A 19,015-nucleotide genomic window follows, 5' to 3' on the forward strand; every position below is an offset into this window, starting at 1 on the left:
CATCCGCTGCCATTTACTTCCCTGCTCTTTGCCGTGATAGGTTACGTAAATATTTACATAGCCTATCACTGAAAAGAGCAGGGACGGAAATGGCATCCCCTATGCCGGACGCCATTTGCAGCCACAGCCTGGCAGTGGACGGAAGTCTGGCTGCGGACCGGATGGCAGCTCTGTGGACCCACTGCAGAGTGGAACTGGCCGAATCACCTCCCCTCACCCCGCGGATGACCGGACCAGACCGCTAAGTGGGTTACGTACACCCCTAGCCATGTCAGGGAATTATTTTGGGGCAAAAAGGCATGATAACAATAGAAAACACAAATCAAAACCATCCTTATTTACACAGATCTGATTCACAGTGGGATTTTTCCCCACCCTGAACCTCTGAAATTGTATGTACTCCATACTGCTTTGTGAGTCTTGGCATTGAAGGCGGCTTTCTCATTTTTTGATTTTACTCTTTTGTATTGTAAGTTGCCTTTGCAAGTCCCTGGTCTTGTATGGTGGCTACGAAATATATTAAGGGTGCAATCTTATGGAGATAGGTGGCCGCCCCCGAATTCAGAGGTGACCACCTATCCAACGCAGGGCAGGAGAAGCATGGAGGGGATAATTCCCTCTGCACTTCTCCACCCTGCATTTGTGGCTAGACAGCTGATTTCAGCTGTCTAGCTCCAGGAGGGCGGAGTGGGGGAGAAGGCTGCTGGATGACACATTCGTCGGGTGTTCGAGCGGGGCGGGAGCGGCAGCCGGTCTTTCGACCGGCTGCCGCCGCCACCATTGCAATAAAAGAAAAAAAAAACAACGTCCCCTGATAGGCTACGTGACGATTCACGTAGCCTATCACGGCTAGATTTGCAAAGTCAGCCGTGATAGGCTACGTGAATCGTCACGTAGCCTATCACGGGTGACTTAAAAAAAAAAGAAAAAAGTGTGTACGGATAATGGTGGCCCCCATAGGGAGCCGCCATTCCCGTTCCTTATTTGGTCGCTGTAGTCTACGTAAATGTTTACGTAGACTACGGCGAAAATAAGGGCAACGCTATTTGTGTTCCCCTTATTTTCGCCGTAGTGTACGTAAACATTTACATAGACTACAGCAACTAAATAAGGAACGCGAATGGCGGCTCCCTATGGGGGCCGCCATTCGCGTACGCGCTTTTTTTTTTTAAAGTCACCCGTGATAGGCTACGTGACGATTCACGTAGCCTATCATGGCTGACTTTGCAGATCTAGCCGTGATAGGCTACGTGAATCGTCACGTAGCCTATCAGGGGGCTTTTTTTTTTTTTTTAACTTTCGCGTTCGTGGCCGGGCGAGGCGGCAAGCCTCCTCTCCTGCCTGAATTTCGGCCGGGCGAGGCGGGAAGCCTCCCCCCCCGGCCTGAACTTCGCGGGGGGAGCAGCGAAGCGCTCCCCCCCCCCACCATGAACAAGCTGCGAGAAAAGGTAAGTGACTTTCGTCCACCCTAAAAAATACTGATGGCAGCTGGATAACCAGCTGCTTGATCAGGTCAACAAATATAAGTACCTAGGAGTGACATTTCAAAGTTCAGGATCTTGGTCGGAGCACTTGAAAGCAATAGCCCTGACAACTAATATAACTAGTAATGCCATTCTTCGTTTTTGCTGCTGGACCAGGTGGTAAGATGGTGGCCCCTTTAATAGACCTATACAAGGGCAAATTACTTCCCCAAATATTATATGGGGCACCTGCCTGGACCCATGCTAACATTGCTTCATTGGAGTCAGTGCAGCATAAATTTCTATCCAGAGTACCTGGGGTTCCCAGATCCACTTCTAAGGCCATTGTCCGACTAGAAACAGCTTGTCACTCAGTGGGAATGCTTGTTCAAAAAGCTGCCACTTTCTTCTGGTTAAAGATAGTGTTCCAACTGGCCTCCCCCTTGGTCTTATTAGCATATGAAGCTATGGGAAGGTGCTCATGGGCAGACAAGATAACCACATCTATCTCTGAGTTGGGCTTTTCACAATCATATTTGCTTGCGAGGGGCTATGATAGAGCTAGGGATGAGATTTCAAAGAGGTTACAGGATGTTGATATTCAAACAACAATGGCTGTTGCTGCTGAAAGTTGCTCTAACAAGATCTATAAAAGCATCATGACCTCTCCGGAGAAGGCTCCCCCGTATTTGATTTCCATCACCTCACATGAATTGAGATGGCCCATGACTAGGTGTAGAATGAACTCACTCCAATTGATGGAGGTGAAGGCACGTTATAGGACCCATCATGGCATGAGTGCAGATTGCCCAGCTGGTTGCCCCAAGGTAGAGGACATGGTACACTTTCTAGCGGAATGCCCACTGTATATCGATTTGAGGAAGCAATACCTTGAGCACCTATTAGCTGTGCTTGAGGATACTTCTGGTGCAAGCATAACTCGATTATTATTAGCTGGAACAGATCATTATACATCATATAGGACTGCTAAGTTTGTCAGTCGAGCCCTGGAGAGGCGAAAGTCATTGACTGTTATAAAAAAACTAAATCCGTAAACATGGTAATAATATTCTGGCAGATATTGTTTTAGGATTTTAAAATGTTTTTAACTTGCTCTTGTTGGTTATTTTATTAATAATTTGTACTTTGGTCTCCCTTTTGGGTTGATGTGAAAATTCTATTTGTTTTGTGTGCGGATGGCCTGACTGGCTAAAAAAGCAATAAACTGTATGTATTAAAGCTTTTATTGTGCAATTGCCCTGCCTAGGGATGTACGAAAGTCACTTACCTTTTTGCAGGGGTGATTCGCGGTGGGGGGGAGGCACTTCGCTTCTCCCCCCGAAGTTCAGGTGAAGGGGGGAGGCGTCCCGCCTCGCCCGGCCGAAATTCAGGCCGGGGAGAAGCGCCCCGTCTCCCCGGCCGTGAAAGAAAAAGTAAACAAACAAACAAACCCCGTGATAGGCTACATAACGATTAACGTAGCCTATCACGGCTAGATTTCCAAAGTCAGTCATGATAGGCTACATTAAGCGTCACATAGCCTATCACAGGTGACTTTGGAAAAAAAAAAGCGCATACGTAAATGGTGGCGCCCATGGGCCGCCGCCATTTGCGTACGCGCTTTTTTTTTTTCCAAAGTCACCCGTGATAGGCTACGTGACGATTTACGTAGCCTATCACGGCTGACTTTGGAAATCTAGCCGTGATAGGCTACGTAAATCGTCACGTAGCCTATCACGGGTGTGTGTGTGTGGTTTTTACTTTTTTATTTTGTAATGGCAGTGGCGGCAGCCGGTCGGGAGACCGGCTGCCGCCCCCGCCCCTGACGAACTGCCGCTGAACCGCCGCTGGGACCCCCCGCCGAGAGGGACATTCGCTGAAGGTAAGTCCCATCCCGGGGGGGGTGGAGGCCTGCACAGAATTTCCCCAACACTTTCGGGGGGCCGAATGCCTCGGCGCTCGGCCTCCCAAAGATTTGTGGAGAAATTCTCCGCCATCCCTATGCCTGACCCAAAGAAATGGTTGGGTAGGTGGGGGGAGGTGTCGGTCGAGATGATGGCATCTTCTGTTTGAAAACCACCCCATGTTTTCCTACTGTTTCTTCCTCCTTATTTTGTTTCACCTGGGGCTGCTCTACATGAGGTTTTATTTTATTTTTTACTTTATTTTTTACCAGCATTGTAATGCATAGCTCACTTGCAGATCACGCAACACGCACCCGAAACAGTCCTCCTCACGCTATTTCTCCCTCTTTGACGTTCTTTTCTATCTGCTCCACCACTGAGTTGCATAAACATCACACAAAGAAGAGAGGGGTGTTTCTGGTTGTGTTGCCAAGATTATGCTGTTGCATCCCTAAAAAGGCTAATCCCCCCCACATTTTAAACCTGCACTTAAAACTTTAAAATAACAACAACAACAACAACAACAACAACAACAACAACACAATTTATTAGGTCCTTCAGGTGCACGATTTACTGCTTCTGCTTATTGCTTTATTTTATGGCTGCTCATTCACTCGCACCCAAACATTTTATTGTATATGTCAGTCAGTCAGCTGATTTGATTGTAACCATAGGTCCTTACAATTTTGCCACAACAGCAACAAAAGAGAGACAATCACAGAAAGAACAAGACTGAACAAGCCACTCCAGTCAGTTCATCATGTGCACAGTCTACAGCAACAGCTTTTTGGACCCTTGCTCTCATCTTTTTAGCAGCCACTGCAAACAAGGCAACTTGATTAGTTACAGAAGGATCCATATGTACAAGTAGTTTATACTCCCGCTCAGCCAAATTCTGTCAAACATTCCTTCCAGCAAAGGTGCAAGAAATCTTTTCCTAGGACTGGCATACAGTTCTCTCTCTCTCTCTCTCTCTCTCTCTCTTTGTGGAGCCCTACAGATACAAAGACATTGGGCTGTAGGAACATTTGTATACCTGTATTACCCCGGCTGTGGGCTTTTGTCTCTTAGGTTAAAGGTGCCAAGATAGTGATAAATCAGATCCAGGTTTACTTACAAGGAGTACTTTATTTAGTACAATCAGCACACAGGCATACCCAATGGTTGGATCAGACAGCTTCTCTGAACCCAGAGCCATGGGGTACAATGGGTTTTATACCATACATGTTAGCGCAGCAAGCGCCCCCCAGCATTCATGCCCAGCATGATTTCTTTCTCAGCAGCTTTAACACAAATGAACTTTGCTTCTCAGGCACATCTTGACAAGGGCTTCTGACTCATTAGTGTGGAATATATCAGCCTTTGACTCATCTCACATGTTCAGAATCCTGCTAGCTAGGGAATTGCACCAGTAATGAAGTTAAGGAAAGCATTGTGGATCTCAAGGCCCTTCTAACACTACAGGTAACTTGGTTACAGGCCTGGGCCAATACATTACCTCTCATCCAGATATGCTGAAGGCATAGTCTGGAAGAGTAATTCTGCAAATAACTTCCTTAGCTCTCAGTGAGACAAGGAATTAAGATAATTAGAGAGAGATCGCTCACCTTTGTAAAGATTGTAGCACCTGCTAAAACCTGTTTACTGAATGGTACCAGCATCTTTATTAGCTTTTTTTGAGAATAGTTCATCTCTCATTTTAACCTTAGACTTATTTAGCTGAAAGGAAGCCAGTGAAAGAGAGAAATCGGCTATGTTTTAAAAACAGGAGGAAGTCCACCCACCCCCGCTTTTTTGTTTTAGATAGCACTGTTTCTAGGGATGTACGAAAGTCACTTACCTTTCGCGGATTATGTTTATGGTGGGGGGGAGGCGTTCCGTCCCTCCCCCTGGAATCCTGGACTAGGGGGGAGGCACTCTGTTCCTCCCCCCTTCCAGAATCGTCCGCGGCCAGCTGTGTTCCACGGCAGCTCTGCGGAGCAGCCGGCCAGGCCCAGCCAGGCCAGAGCCATCTGCAGCCAGATTCCCTGCCGCGGAGGGCTCTGGGGAAACAAACACAAAAAAAGTGTATGCAAATGGCGGCGACTACGGCCGCCGCCATTTGCGTTCCTTATTTTTGATGTCTTAATCTATGTAAATATTTACGTAGACTAAGATGGCGAAAATAAGGGGAACGCAAATAGCGTAGTGGACTCTGTTTGTGTTCCCCTTATTTTCGCTGTCTTAGTCTACGTAATTATTTACGTAGACTAAGACCGACCAAAATAAGGAACGCTAATGGCAGTGGCCGTTGCTGCCGCCATTTGCATACACTTTTTTTTTTTTACCCAGACGTTTTAGGCTACGTAAAAACTTACGTAGCCTATCACGTGAGTGTAAAAAACAAACAAACAAACTGCAAATGGCAGCGGTGGCAGCTGGTCAGAAGAGCCGCTGCTGCAGCCGCCGCTGGAGCTGCCACCGCCCGGAAGATCCGCCCCAGGTAAGTCTCATCCCGGGGGGGAAACTTGGGGGGGCGGGGGGGCAGGCCATTCTGCCACAGATTTCGGGGGTCGAATGCATGTTAATAATTGATCATTTCAGATAAAAGAAAATAGCCATGTTCACGCTAACAGACATTGATGGTAGCCCCGCTTCAGCAGGAAGAATGCTTTGGCTATTGGGTGGTATCAAAACAAACAAACAAACAAATAAATTCTTAGAAATTTATTCTGCCATGGTGTTGTGCAATAATAGTGCAAAAATAAAAAAACAAATCCCCCACACCCCAGGCAGACATGAAAACAAAGGCCTGAGGTCACTTCCAGTCACTAGGGTCTGACTGTTGGGTCCTATCAAAACTCTATGATTCATTTCCAGAGAGACAAATATATCTTTTTTCTTTGTGCTTCTTCTCTTTATTGCTAGACCATGCCTCGTTCCAGGTGCGTCAAGAGCTGCCACCCCGGATATGCCAAAGCGATTCAGGAAGGAAAGCCACCTTGCTGCTATGCTTGCGCTCCATATGCGGAAGGGACAATCTCCATTCAAGAAGGTGGGGGACCTCAGAGGTGTGGGCCTTATCTTGGGCAAATATTTTCAGCAGCCTAATACTTTCCCCTACTCTGTTTTAATTATCTCTTCTATTCCTTTAAAACCATTTAAGAAAACCTTCCATGAATGTGTAGGATAAGAATGCTTTATGAAGGACTCCTACCCTGTGTAGGAAGCTTAAGAGGAGTTTGTTGGAATTAGCCTTTTGCTATCACTTAGCCTAACATACCCCACAGGGGTATGCTGAAGATAAAAAATAGGATAACACAGAGACTGTCCTGAACAATGTTCGGCTTATCACACTTGCGAATTCATATCTGAGCAACACAGGAAGCTACTTTTATTCCAAGTCAACCAAAAAAGTCCCTCAAGCTCAGTATTGGCTATTTTACACAGGTTGGCATCAGCTTAGTTAAGTCTCTCAGATCCAGGTTTCCTGCCCCAATGACCTGAGATCCTTCTTTGGCGATGAGGCCATGGGTGGAACCTACTGATCAGAAAGCAGGTCCTCTACCAGGGAAGTTCTCTCTCTCTCTCTGCCCTCTATTACACATTGTTGTTTCCTGACCTCTTCCATGCTCCGTTCTCTCTTCCAAATGGAATAGAACACAGCAAGTTCTGGATGTATGACTGATATAAATGATGCTGACCTCACCCCTTCTTTTCAGATGCAGACCATTGCACCAAGTGTCCAGAAGATCAACATCCAAACAAGGCCCATGATCAATGTGTCCCCAAGGATATCACCTTCCTCTCCTATGGAGAACCTTTGGGGATCATCCTGGCTTCCTTTGCACTATTCTTGTCTTTAATCACAGCCTCTGTGTTAGGAATCTTCATTAAATACTCAGAAACACCAATAGTCAAAGCCAACAACCGGAACCTCTCCTACATTCTCCTTGTCTCCCTCCTGCTTTCCTTTTGGTCCTCCTTCCTGTTCATTAGCCGTCCAAGGAAAGTGACCTGCCTTTTCCGACAAACAGCCTTCAGCATCATCTTCTCAGTTTGCATCCCTGCTGTGTTAGCCAAAACGATCACCGTGGTGCTGGCCTTTCTGTCCACAAAGCCAGGGAACAAGGTGAAGAGATGGCTGGGGAAGAGTCTTGGCAACTCCACTGTAATTTCTTGTTCCAGTATCCAAGTCGTCATCTGCTCCATCTGGCTGGGGATCTCTCCACCCTTCCCTGATTCTGACATGCACTCCCAGCCTGGGCAGATTACCCTGGAATGCAATGAAGGCTCTGTCGCCATGTTTTATACTGCTCTTGGCTACATGGGCGTCCTGGCTGCCATCTGCTTGATGGTGGCTTTCCTTGCTAGAAATCTGCCCGGGGCCTTCAATGAAGCGAAGTTGATCACCTTCAGTATGCTAGTCTTTTGCACTGTTTGGGTCTCCTTTGTGCCCACCTACCTGAGCACGAAGGGGAAATACATGGTAGCCGTGCAGGTCTTCTCTATCTTGTCCTCAAGTGCTGGGTTACTGGGCTTCATCTTTCTTCCCAAGTGCTACATTATTGTATTGAGGCCAGATCTGAATAGAAAGGAGCATCTCTTCCTGAAAACTAAAGATGGCATCTTATCAGAGTTAGAGATGAGGAAGAATTCCACCCCCACTACAGTCTGGATAAGAATCACGTGTTCTGATGGAGGCAAAGGAATTATGGAACAGATCCGTGGCCTGTTGCTTTCCCGTGGGTTGCAGGTAGATCCAAAAATAGAGAGAGGCCTTCCATGCAAGGAGGGGGAACCCTGGAAAAAATATATATATCAACCTTCTGGCATCACATCCCTCTAGCAATTGTTCACTTACCTTTTTTAGATGAGGACTATAGGGATGTCAGAGAATTCTGCCACAGATCTCGGTGAGGCTGAATGCCAGTGCATTTGGCCCCCTGAAATCCATGGCAGAACGAAGCCCCCTGCCCCCTACCCCGCAAAAGGCACGTGAAACGGAGCACTTACCTGCTGCCATTTGCACTGCTTTGCGAATGCGGCTGTGTCTGTGGCCACCATTCGCTTCTTCATTATAACCATAATAGGCTATGTAAATAATTATGTAGCTTATCAAGGACACCATTTGCGTCCCTGCGGGGGCTGTGATAGGCTACGTAAGTATTTATCTAGCCTATCAGGACAAAAAAGAAAAGGAACGCAAGTGGCGGCGGCTACTGCGGCCGCCATTTGCGTTCCCCCCTTTTTTTTTTGCCTTGATAGGCTTTGTAAATATTTACATAGCCTATCATGGCAAAGACAGGGGCGGAAATGGCGGTGGCTATGGCTGCCACCATTTGCGTCCCTGTGCAGGCTGCCCAGCAGCCGGAAGTCTGGCTGCAGGTGGCCCCAGCTAGCGGCTCCACGGAGTCACCACAGAGCGGAGCCGGCCAGGGAGAATTTCACAGGGAGGGACGGAGTGCCTCCTCCCCACCGTGAATGTCACCCTTCCAAAAGGTAAGTGACTTTCGTACATCCCTAGTGGGGAAGTTGTGAGCCTCCAAATGTTTTGGCCGGCAACTCCCATCATTCCTCACCAGTGGTGATGTTGGCCAATGCTGATGGGTGTTGCAAATGTAAACATCTGGAGGGCCATGAGTTGCCCACCCCTGGATTAGGAGTTTCTGTAGGGCACCAAGAGTGGTCTTGAATGAGGGACCCGAGTGGCAGTGTCCAAGCACCTCCCTGCTCGTGCCTGCCTGGAGCCATTCAAGGGGAGGGAACTGGTGGTCTGGTCTCACCTATGTTGCAGCATCACCAACATTGCAGAGGGGAAGAAAGCCTCACTCCAGCCTCCACCCAGCAGGGATCAGGAGGCACAAGAAGCCAACAGGGTCTCTCTGTTGACTCTTGCCTGGCTGACAAGGCTGAGCAGTTTTGCAGACGGAGTTTCTGATCCTTCTGCTTGATCACCTCAGGGACCAGCTATTTTGTTCAGGGCCACCAGACCATCTTCTGCTATAATCCCCTCATCACTGAGTGACAATCAGATGCATTATTCAAATGCATGTCTTCATTTGGAGACTGGGAGGAAGGTGGGAAAATATCCCCTCAGGCCCCTGATCCAGTTAGACTGTCCCTCCCTTCCCCCACAGAGCTTTCTGCCATCAATGGCCCTACAAGACATGCTATTTTTAATGTTGTTTTCAGTGGTTTCTATGGATGTCATAGAATCATAGAATAGTAGGGTTGGAAGGGGCCTACAAGGCCATTGAGTCCAACCCCCTGCTCAATGCAGGAATCCAAGTTAGAGCATCCCTGACAAATGGCTGTCCAGTCTCGTCCTGAAGGCCTCCAGTGTGGGAGAGCCCACCACCTCCCCAGGTAATTGGTTCCATTGTCATATTGCTCTTACAGTCAGGAAGTTTTTCCTGATGTTGAGCCAGAATCTGGCTTCCTGGAACTTGAGCCCATTATTCCGTGTCCTTCACTCTGGGATGATCAAGAAGAGATCCTGGCCTTCTTCTCTGTGACAACCTTTCAAGTACTTGAAGAGCGCTATCATATCCCCCTCAGTCTTCTCAAGGCTAAACATGCCCAGTTCTTTCAGTCTCTCTTCATAGGGCTTTGTTTCAGTCCCCTGATCATCTTTGTTGCCCTCCTCTGAACCCTCTCCAGTTTGTCTGCATCCTTCTTCAAGTGCAGTGCCCAGAACTGGACACAGCACTCCAGATGAGGCCTAACGAGTGCTGAGCATGGGGGAACTAGTACTTCCTGGGATATGGAAGCTATGCTTCTAGTAATGCAGCCCAAAAGAGCATTTGCCTTTTTTTGCAGTCACATCACATTGTTGGCTCATATTCAGCTTGTGATCGACAACAATTCCAAGAACCTTCTCGTTTGTAGTGTGGTTGACGCAAGTACCTCCCATCTTGTAACTGTGCATTTGGTTTCTTTTTCCTAGGTGCAGAACTTGGCATTTCCCCCTATTAAATATCATTCTGTTGTTTTCTGCCCAGCGCTCCAGTCTATCCAGAAGTCAGGGTGGACACTGAGCCCATAGAATCCCAGAGTAGTTCTGATTCTGAGGATGAGCAGTCGCTCCTGGGAGAGGAGCGCGCTCCACTTTCCCAGGGCCCACAGCTGGCAGAGATTCCTCCCACCAGCATTCCTAGACTTGAAAGCAGTCCAGGGAGTGACCGAGCAGAGATAGCAGACTTAGTGGATGCACGGCGCAGACGCAGAGAGCGGCGCCAAATGGAGGGCGCGGAAAGGAGGCGTAGCGCCCGGTTGGTGCTCAAAGAACAGTTGCATCCAGAGGAGCCAAGGGAAAAGGGGAGGGATTCTCCCTAGTCCTTATATTCAGGGGTCTGCCAGTAATTGCCTTTCAAACAGGGACCAACTGTTCTAACTTAGGGCATAGGGATGCTGCTGCTCTGATCTAGTTGCTACCTGTAGAGCTATTAAGTTGTAAAAGAAGAATAAAGCTTTGAAAAGAATCCATTTGTCTGTGTCTGGACTTGGCTACTGGATTAGACTGAGGGAGCCCTCCAAGGAGCCCTTGACACCAGATCACTTTGAATTTTGTTTCTGTCTTCCAAAGTATTAGCTATCCCGCCCAATTTTGTGTCATCTGCAAATTTGATCAGCATTCCCTGCACCTCCTCCTCCAAGTCATGAATAAAAATGTTGAAGAGCACTGGGCCCAGGACTGAGCCCTGCGGTACCCCACTCGTTACCTCTCCCCAGTTTGAGAAGGTCCCATTGATAAGCACTCTTTGAGTCCGATTCCGTAGCCAACTGTGAATCCACCTGAGAGTTGTTTCATCTAGCCCACTTTGAGCTAGTTTGCTCATCAGGAGATCATGGGGCACTTTGTCGAAAGCTTTGCTGAAGTCGAGGTATATGATGTCTACAGCATTCCCACGGTCTACAAGGGAGGTTACATGATCAAAAAATGAGATCAGATTTGTCTGGCAGGACTTGTTTTTGACAAATCCATGTTGGCTTCGAGTAATCACGGCATTGTTGTCAAGGTGCTTCCAGATGGATTGCTTTATGATCTGCTCCAGAATTTTCCCAGGGATTGATGTCAGACTGACTGGTCTGTAGTTCCCAGGTTCCTCCTTTTGACCCTTTTTGAAGATAGGGACAACATTAGCCCTCCTCCAGTCATCTGGCACTTCCCTCAGCCTCCATGATTTCTCAAAGAGAATAGACAGCGGTCCTGAGAGTACTTCTGCCAGTTCCTTTATTACTCTAGGATGCAGTTCATCTGGCCCTGGAAATTTGAACTCATTCAAAGTAATGAGGTGTTCCTTGACCATATGCCTATCGATCTCAAGCTGCAATCCTGCCCCTTCAGCCTGGACTTCACCTTTGCCAGAGGGGTCATAGACCCTCTTTTGAGAGAAGACTGAGCCAAAGTAGGAATTGAGCACCTCTGCCTTTTCTTTGTCATCTGTTATCATTTTGCCATCCTTATTTAATAGCTGAACCACCATTTCTTTCCTCTGCCTTTTACTATGCACGTAGCTGAAGAAAGCCTTTTTGTTGTTTTTAGCATCCCTTGCTAACCTCAGCTCATTCTCAGCTTTAGCCTTCCTGACGCCATCCCTGCAATTCTGTGCTATCTGCCTGTACTCTTCCTTTGTTACTTGGCCTTCTTTCCACTTCCTATATGTGTCCTTTTTTGTGTTCAGGTCATCCCTAAGCTTTTTGTGAAGTCACATTGGCTTCTTCTGTTGTCTTCCACCTTTTCTTCTTGTTGGAATTGTTTGTGATTGTGCCTTGAGAATTTCCTTTTTAAAAAGCTCCCACCCGTCTTGGACTCCTTTTCTCATTAGCGTCGCTTGCCATGTGACTTGATTGATCATTGTTCTGAGTTTATTAAAATCAGCTTTCCTAAAATCCAGGGTACGCATTTGACTACACTCAGCTTTTGCTTCCCTTAGAACCAAGAACTCAAGTACAACATGGTCACTTTCCCCCAGAGTTCCTGTCGCTGCTACTTTCTCCACTAAGTCATCTCTGTTGGTTAGGATCAAGTCAAGGATAGCTGATCCTCTAGGTCCTTCCTCTACTTTCTGTAGGAGGAAGTTATCCGCCACACAGGTCAGGAATCTCCTGGAGGGGCCATGTTTTGCAGCATTTGTCTCCCAACAAATATCGGGGAAATTGAAGTCCCCCATTACTACTACATCATGCTTCCTTTAAACATTGGCTATTTGCTTTTCAAAAGTTTCATCCTTGTCTTCTCCTTGATTGGGTGGCCAGTCATAGACTCCGACCACCAGGTTCCTTTTATTCTTTGCTCCATTTATTTCAACCCAGATGCTCTCGATGGGGCTACCAAGCTCCTCTTCCTGTATTTCTGTGCAGAGATATGTATTTTTCACATACAGTGCAACCCCACCTCCCTTTCTGTTCCTCCTGTTCTTTTTGAACAAGTTATATCCTTCAACTGCTGTATTCCAGTCATGAGAGTCATCCCACCAAGTCTCAGTTATACCTATCAGGTCATAATTTCCCTCTTGTATTAAGAGTTCAAGTTCGTTCTGTTTGTTTCCCATACTATGGGCATTAGTATATAGACATTGAAGACCATGTGCTTCATAGTCTGGCTTTCTTCCTACATGTGTCTGAAGACTATTATTGGGTGCTATCAGAGCTGTTCTCTCCATTGCAGTGCATGCGCCTACATCCATTGTTACCCCCAACATTACATCTCCCTTCCCCGTAGGATTCAGTTTAAAGCCCACCTGATGAAGTTCTTCATGCTGTTGTCAAACACATTCTTCCCATCCTTTGTGAGGTGCAACCCGTCCCGTGATTTCCCGTGACGTGATTTCTTCGTAGTTCCGCTTGGCGGTATCATTTGTTCCCACATGGATGAGAAGAAAGGGATACCTGTCAGTGGGCTTTATGAGTGCAGGCAACCTTTCAGTCACGTCTCTAATCTGCCCTCCCGGGAGACAACATACCTGGCGAGGCCACGGGTCTTCGCGACATACTTGGGTCTCGATCCCACGCAGCAAGGAGTCTCCCACTACTACCACTCTTCTCTTCTTCTTCTTGTAGGCCTGGCTTTCATTGCCTCCTTTTGACTGACCTTCAGCCTCTTGCTCACTCTCATGCAGGTTCCCCTGTGATTCTTCCTCTGCAGGCTCTCCTCCAGTCTCATCCGCAAATACCTGGAATCGGTTCCACAGCTCCACTGCTTCCACTGGTGCAGAGTGGCGTCTAGTTCTTCTTCTCCTAACTGTCATCCTTTTCCAAGGAGTATCCTCTACTCCATTTTTCTTCACCTCAGCATTTCCCACTGCCTCATCTTGCTGTTGCTCTTCAAGCTTCTGGTCTTCCCTTTGCTGCTGTAGTTCCCCCATTCTGTCTGAGAACTCTTCGTGTTCTCTTATTCCCCAGAGGGTCGACAGTCGCCGCTCCAGTCCACTTACTTTTTCTTCCAGCAGCGTGATCAACTTGCACTTGTTGCAGGTGTAGGCCATGTTGTTCTCAGGCAAGAAAACAAACATTGCACACACCTTGCAGGTCACCACCACTGGAGAGTCTTGTCCTTCCATAGCCTCTTTTCCTGTTTTGTGTCTAGCTTTGTGATTGTTCTAGACTAGCCTGTGCCTGCTCCTCTGCTCAGTAGAGGTTAAAAGCAGAGTCCCACTGGTGTGAAAGTGTGTGTTACAAGACAAATAAATGGGAAAAAGTTAGTTAAAAAAATAAAAAATAAAAAAATAAAAAAAATGTTAGGGGCCTCCCCCTTGACCTCCCCTGCCAAACTCCCCTGGCCAACTCCTGTTTGCTCCCCCTGTTTGCTCGCTCTCTGGGAGCTTGCCTGCTTCTGTAGTCCCTGGACCAGCTGGAGCAGCTTGCTCTGCTCTGCTCAACTGGGAGGTGGGAAACAGACTGAAGCTTCCCGCCCAGTCAGCTGCTGGGAGTACTCAGGCCACACCCCTCCCATTCAGTTGGAGCTCTCAGAAGCACCTGGTGAGCTCACAGCCAATCAGAAGGATAAAGGGCAGCCCCCTGGGCTTCCTGCAGCCCACTTACCTCTTAGCCTCTGTCTCCTCTGTCTCCTTTGTCTCCTTTGTCTCTTCAACCACTGCAACTCCCCTGGCCAACTCCTGTGTGCTCACCCTGTTCGCTCGCTCTGTTCACTCACTCTCTGGGAGCTTGCCTGCTTCTGTAGTCCCTGGACCAGCTGGAGCAGCTTGCTCTGCTCTGCTCTGCTATGCTCAGCTGGGAGGCGGGAAACCAATGTATTGTTGTCTTCCTTGTAGACCACTTTGCTAGGTGCTTACACTGAAAGGCAGTATATAGATAATTGTTAAGCATGAATACATTTCTCAAGAAGAAACAATCCTTTGGTTTAATCCTGTTCCTGATTAAAACAGAGATGCTACAGGACTTGCTCTTTCAGACAGCAAATACGAAGCAACGACTTCAACCTTCATATGTTCATTGTACTGTGCTGTAGGCTATTCAGGAATGCCATATAGATCTCTGAAGATGATTTGGACATCGTTCAAATGAAAAGAACAAGGAACAAAAACATTTGTATGTCACTCCTGAATATTCCCCCCATCTGAAATAATCCAGACACCCACTCATTTGTGTTATGCGCAACCCCCAAGAATCAAACAACACCACAGACTGACACATTGACCTCACTAAGTGTCCTCACTTAGAAGAAACATCATCTCTTTTTTCCCAGTAGAAAACAAAATCCATCCAGAGATAATTGTAATACATAAATACATTTCTTCAAAGGCAATAATCTTTTTGTATGATTCTGTTCCTGATAAAAACAGAGATGCTACATTTGCGAGCGGAGATGGGTTAAAGAAGACGCAGACAACAAGATTGGGTTGAAAATTGGGCCACATTTATTGAAATAGCTGCAAAGGGGTAACTAGGACGGGCATCTAACTGTGTCAGCGGCTAGCTGGCACTTCTTGGGCGAAAACACACCCAGCCTGAGGGGTGACGGTGATCTCGCCATCCCTCCAGACTGCCCCTTCTGGGGGAGGTAGACCTTCTGGTGTAGGAGTGTACGAAAGTCACTTACCTGGTCTCGCAGCTTGCTTCGCGGTGGGGGGGAGGCACTTTGCTGCTCCCCCCGAAGTTCAGGCCAGGGGGGGAGGCTTCCTGCCTCGCCCGGCCGAAATTCAGGCTGCGGGGGGAGGCTTCCCGCCTCACCCGGCCGAAATTCAGGCCGAGGAGAAGCGCCCCGTCTCCCCGGCCACGAACTTCAAAAGAAAAACAAAAACAAACACGCCCCTGTGATAGGCTACGTAACGATTAACGTTGCCTATCACGGCTAGATCTGCAAAGTCAGCCGTGATAGGCTATGTTAATCGTCACGTAGCCTATCACGGGTGACTTTAAAAAAAAAAAAGTGTTCCACATTTTCTTCACCAAGTCCCGGAAGGCCTCCTCTTCTACCATGGAGAAGGGCAGCATGCATTGAGCAATGAGCTCTGCCAGGGCTCGATTCAACCTTGCTGCCTGGAGGCTGTCAGATGGGATTTCTGTGTCAGCGTGAGGCATTTCTCCATTGACACCTGCCTCTTAGCTAAGTTGCCTTCTGTGCCCTTCTCACCCACACCACCTTGTGTTAGGTCTTCGCAAGCTGAGGTGAAGAAGGCGGTAATGCTCTTTTTGGATGGTTGTGAGAAGGACTCACCTTTACTATCTTTGGGCACAAGAAGCGCATGATGCACCTCCCTGTGTCGCCTCATGGCAGACGTGCCCACTCGTCCACAGCCCCCTTCTTTCCCTAGCCACACATGGCTTCTACAAATATCACAAACCACGACATAGCGGTCATTTTCTGCATATTTGAAGAAGCGCCACACATAGGAACTCACCCTATGAGCACCTGTGATGACAAGAGTCTTACCAGATTCATCCTTTGGAATGACATAGACTTCTTGACTTCACAGTCACTGACTGTGCTTATTTCCAGGGCTGCTCAGGGACCCCGGATCTGACTCGGAAGCGGCTTTGTGGCTTCGGAGGTGTGCCCGATTCTTAAGGTAAAGTTCCTTACCTGGGCCTCTGCTGCCTCCTCCTCCTCCTCCTTTGCCGCCGTCATCGCCGCTGACAGCTCCTGAGGCCTGGACGTGCGCCGGCTGTTATTGCAAGACGTTGCTGGTGATGATGGAGGTGGTGGCGAAACGGGTGGCAGCTGCAGCGATGACAACAGTGATGGGCAGCTCAGTTAAGGACTTGGAGGAGCCGGTGCTGCTGGGCTGGAGGAGCCGAAGCTCCGAAGCACACTGAGGTGTTTTGGAGAGCCCCCAACCAACTCTTGGACTCTTCATGCCCCCTCTGCTTCACCTAGGGAGGGGCTCAGGGTGGCCCGAAGCAGCCCGCTTTAACTCATGCTTCAGGCCAGAGCAGTGCACAGCCCTACTGATTTCACTGGCCTATGTGTGAACTGTTTGTGCTGCACTCTGGTCCAGCAGGACAGATGCCCTCTTGGCTTGTTGGTACCAGTGATCAACCCAGCACACGTTCCCAAACAATGGGGTAGAGTGTGTGTACAGAGAGCCCAGGAAGCCCACTCCTCCCAACATGAGGCATGAAAATCTAGATGCAACCACATGGGGTTCCTGACTATCTCCCAGTGTAAATACTTTTGCGTAAGGCCTTTCCTACAGCAGGCAACACCTTCCCCCATGAAAACCCAGCAATGATGCCACCAAGACATTGAGCACAGGCCCAGCACCTTTTTGATCTCGAGATGTGACGACACACTGGCTTTTTATTCTGACAGATATTACTCTCTTTCTCCCTGTGACCTCTTGGTAGCCACGAGCCGTAGGCCTGGGATTTTGAAAAGCAAGAAAAGCTCCGTTTGTATATCACAGAGCATTTCACCACCACCCCACTCACTTACCCAATCCTCACACGTGTGTCAATACAACATACCTCCTGTCACTCGTGCCACTCACTCTCAAGATCTACTTACCAGAAAAAAGCAGAGTCATCACAGTAATGTATGGGGGAAATGCAGTCCTTGCTTTGATTTGGGTCATGGGAACCTCTGACGATCCATGTCGAGACAAAGTGTCTGACGCTAATTGTCTTTTCCAGGGATGTATACAATGTCCATCTGGTACTCCTGCAGTCTCCAGGACCATCTCGGAAGCACGTTGTGGTGGGTGTTACTCATGGACAGAAGTCAGGCTAATGCATGATGATCTGACAGCAGAGTGAAACTTCTTCCCCACTCGTATGCATGCAGCTTGTGTGACACCCACATAGGGATGTACGAATTGTGCTCCTACCATCCCACTTAGCTTCCGCAGTTTGCGCCCTCCTTCCCATTCCGCTGTCCACAAGCCCCCGGAATCCTCCAGTTTTTTTCCACTTCGGAAATTATGTAAATAAATTCGGACTGACCACCGAAAAATCCTCCCCGCTGGGCAGCTGTCCGCCTCCATCCGCCATTCTGCGAACTTCCGGGAACCCTATTTTTCGTAAATGTTTCCGTATTTTTGTCAAGGCGGCAATTCCCCATGTAACTTCCGTAATTATTGTTTTTCATAAATATGTATGTTTTGTCCTTTGGCTGGAATTGACCCTCACGTAACTTCTGCTGCACTCGCCATTGTTGTAACTGCTTATGTACTTTTTTCCCTTGGCGGAACCTCCCCCACACACAACTTCTGCCACACTCGATATACATATTTTTTTCCCTCAGCTGGAACTCTCCTGCTATTTTCATAATTGTTTACGTATTTTTCCCCGGAATTTTCCCCGCCCTCTGTGCGCTCCACCGCTGACTTGTTTTCTCAGACCAGGACTGTGATTTTATTAATTTCTGAGTATTTGTGCTTGATGTTCCTTGTGTTTCCTGGTCTTGTTCACCTCAGAAAACCCAGCATCTCCCAAGCCCCAAATAAAAAACCCCCACTTGGCTGCAGCTCTGCTTCCGCAAAATCTGTCGTAAACGTCCTGCTAACTTCCTGAATGTCGTCTGCGTCTGCGTGGTTGCCTGGTCATTGTGTGTGTTGTCTGTTGTGTGGTGGCTCGTGGTTGTGGTTCTCTCTGTCTCTGGTGGTTAGTGTGTGTGTAGTTGTGCATGTGCATGGCGGTGGTTAGCGTGTGAGTGTGTGTAGCTGAGTGCTGATTGTGTGTGGTGGTGTCTGGTGGGGTGTGTGCGTAGTTCAGTGTTGGTTGTGCGTGTGCGTGGTTTCTGGGGTGTGTGTGCATAGTTGAGTGATGGTTGTGCATGTGCGTTTGGTGCATTTGGTCAAAAAAAATATGGCTGCAGCAGTGCTTAGGAGGAGGTGGGGCCCGGAGGAGACCAAGGCCCTCCTGATCAATGTAAAAAATAGTGAGGCAGTGGCAGCGCTGTTTGGCAGCTGCTCCTGCCAAAATGAATTGTCCTGGGAGCGCAAAAGGAGGAGGATGGAGCCATGCGTGGAGTACTGGGCAGTCGCGCTCCAAGTGGAAGGCCTTGAAGCGGTCTTTCATCAAGGAGGGGATGGCTGCCGCTGAGAGGAGAGCACCACTGTCGAACCTCCCCATACTACTGGAGGATCCATAAAGTGTGGGTCCAGGTGGGCAAGCCCTCATTTTCACAGAGGAATATGCCTGGTCACTTGAAAATAGCATAGACGCTACGGGAATGGCGGCTCCCTATGGGGGCCGCCATTACCC

The 19,015-nt window shown here is 48.2% G+C and overlaps 2 protein-coding genes across 2 annotated transcripts; both read left to right on the forward strand.

Moving 5' to 3' along the window:
- The first annotated feature begins 1,313 nt into the window (after window positions 1–1,313).
- On the forward strand, window positions 1,314–18,274 carry LOC146356338 (uncharacterized). The gene is made up of 4 exons (XM_084832592.1): window positions 1,314–1,448; window positions 6,275–6,401; window positions 16,311–16,380; window positions 17,444–18,274. Exons 1-4 carry the CDS (start codon window positions 1,428–1,430, stop codon window positions 17,538–17,540), a joined length of 315 nt encoding a protein of 104 aa, XP_084688718.1. The 5' UTR covers window positions 1,314–1,427; the 3' UTR covers window positions 17,541–18,274.
- LOC146356339 (vomeronasal type-2 receptor 26-like) lies at window positions 6,869–13,437 on the forward strand. Its single transcript, XM_084839868.1, has 4 exons — window positions 6,869–6,905; window positions 7,069–8,102; window positions 12,424–12,445; window positions 13,412–13,437. The coding sequence occupies exons 1-4, from the start codon at window positions 6,869–6,871 to the stop codon at window positions 13,435–13,437; spliced, it is 1,119 nt and encodes a 372-aa protein (XP_084695994.1).
- Window positions 18,275–19,015: the final 741 nt, after the last annotated feature.

The sequence above is a fragment of the Heloderma suspectum genome, chromosome 2, assembly GCF_057233095.1.
Source record: "Heloderma suspectum isolate Gila_16-S chromosome 2, 16-S_ref, whole genome shotgun sequence".
NCBI lineage: Eukaryota > Metazoa > Chordata > Lepidosauria > Squamata > Helodermatidae > Heloderma > Heloderma suspectum.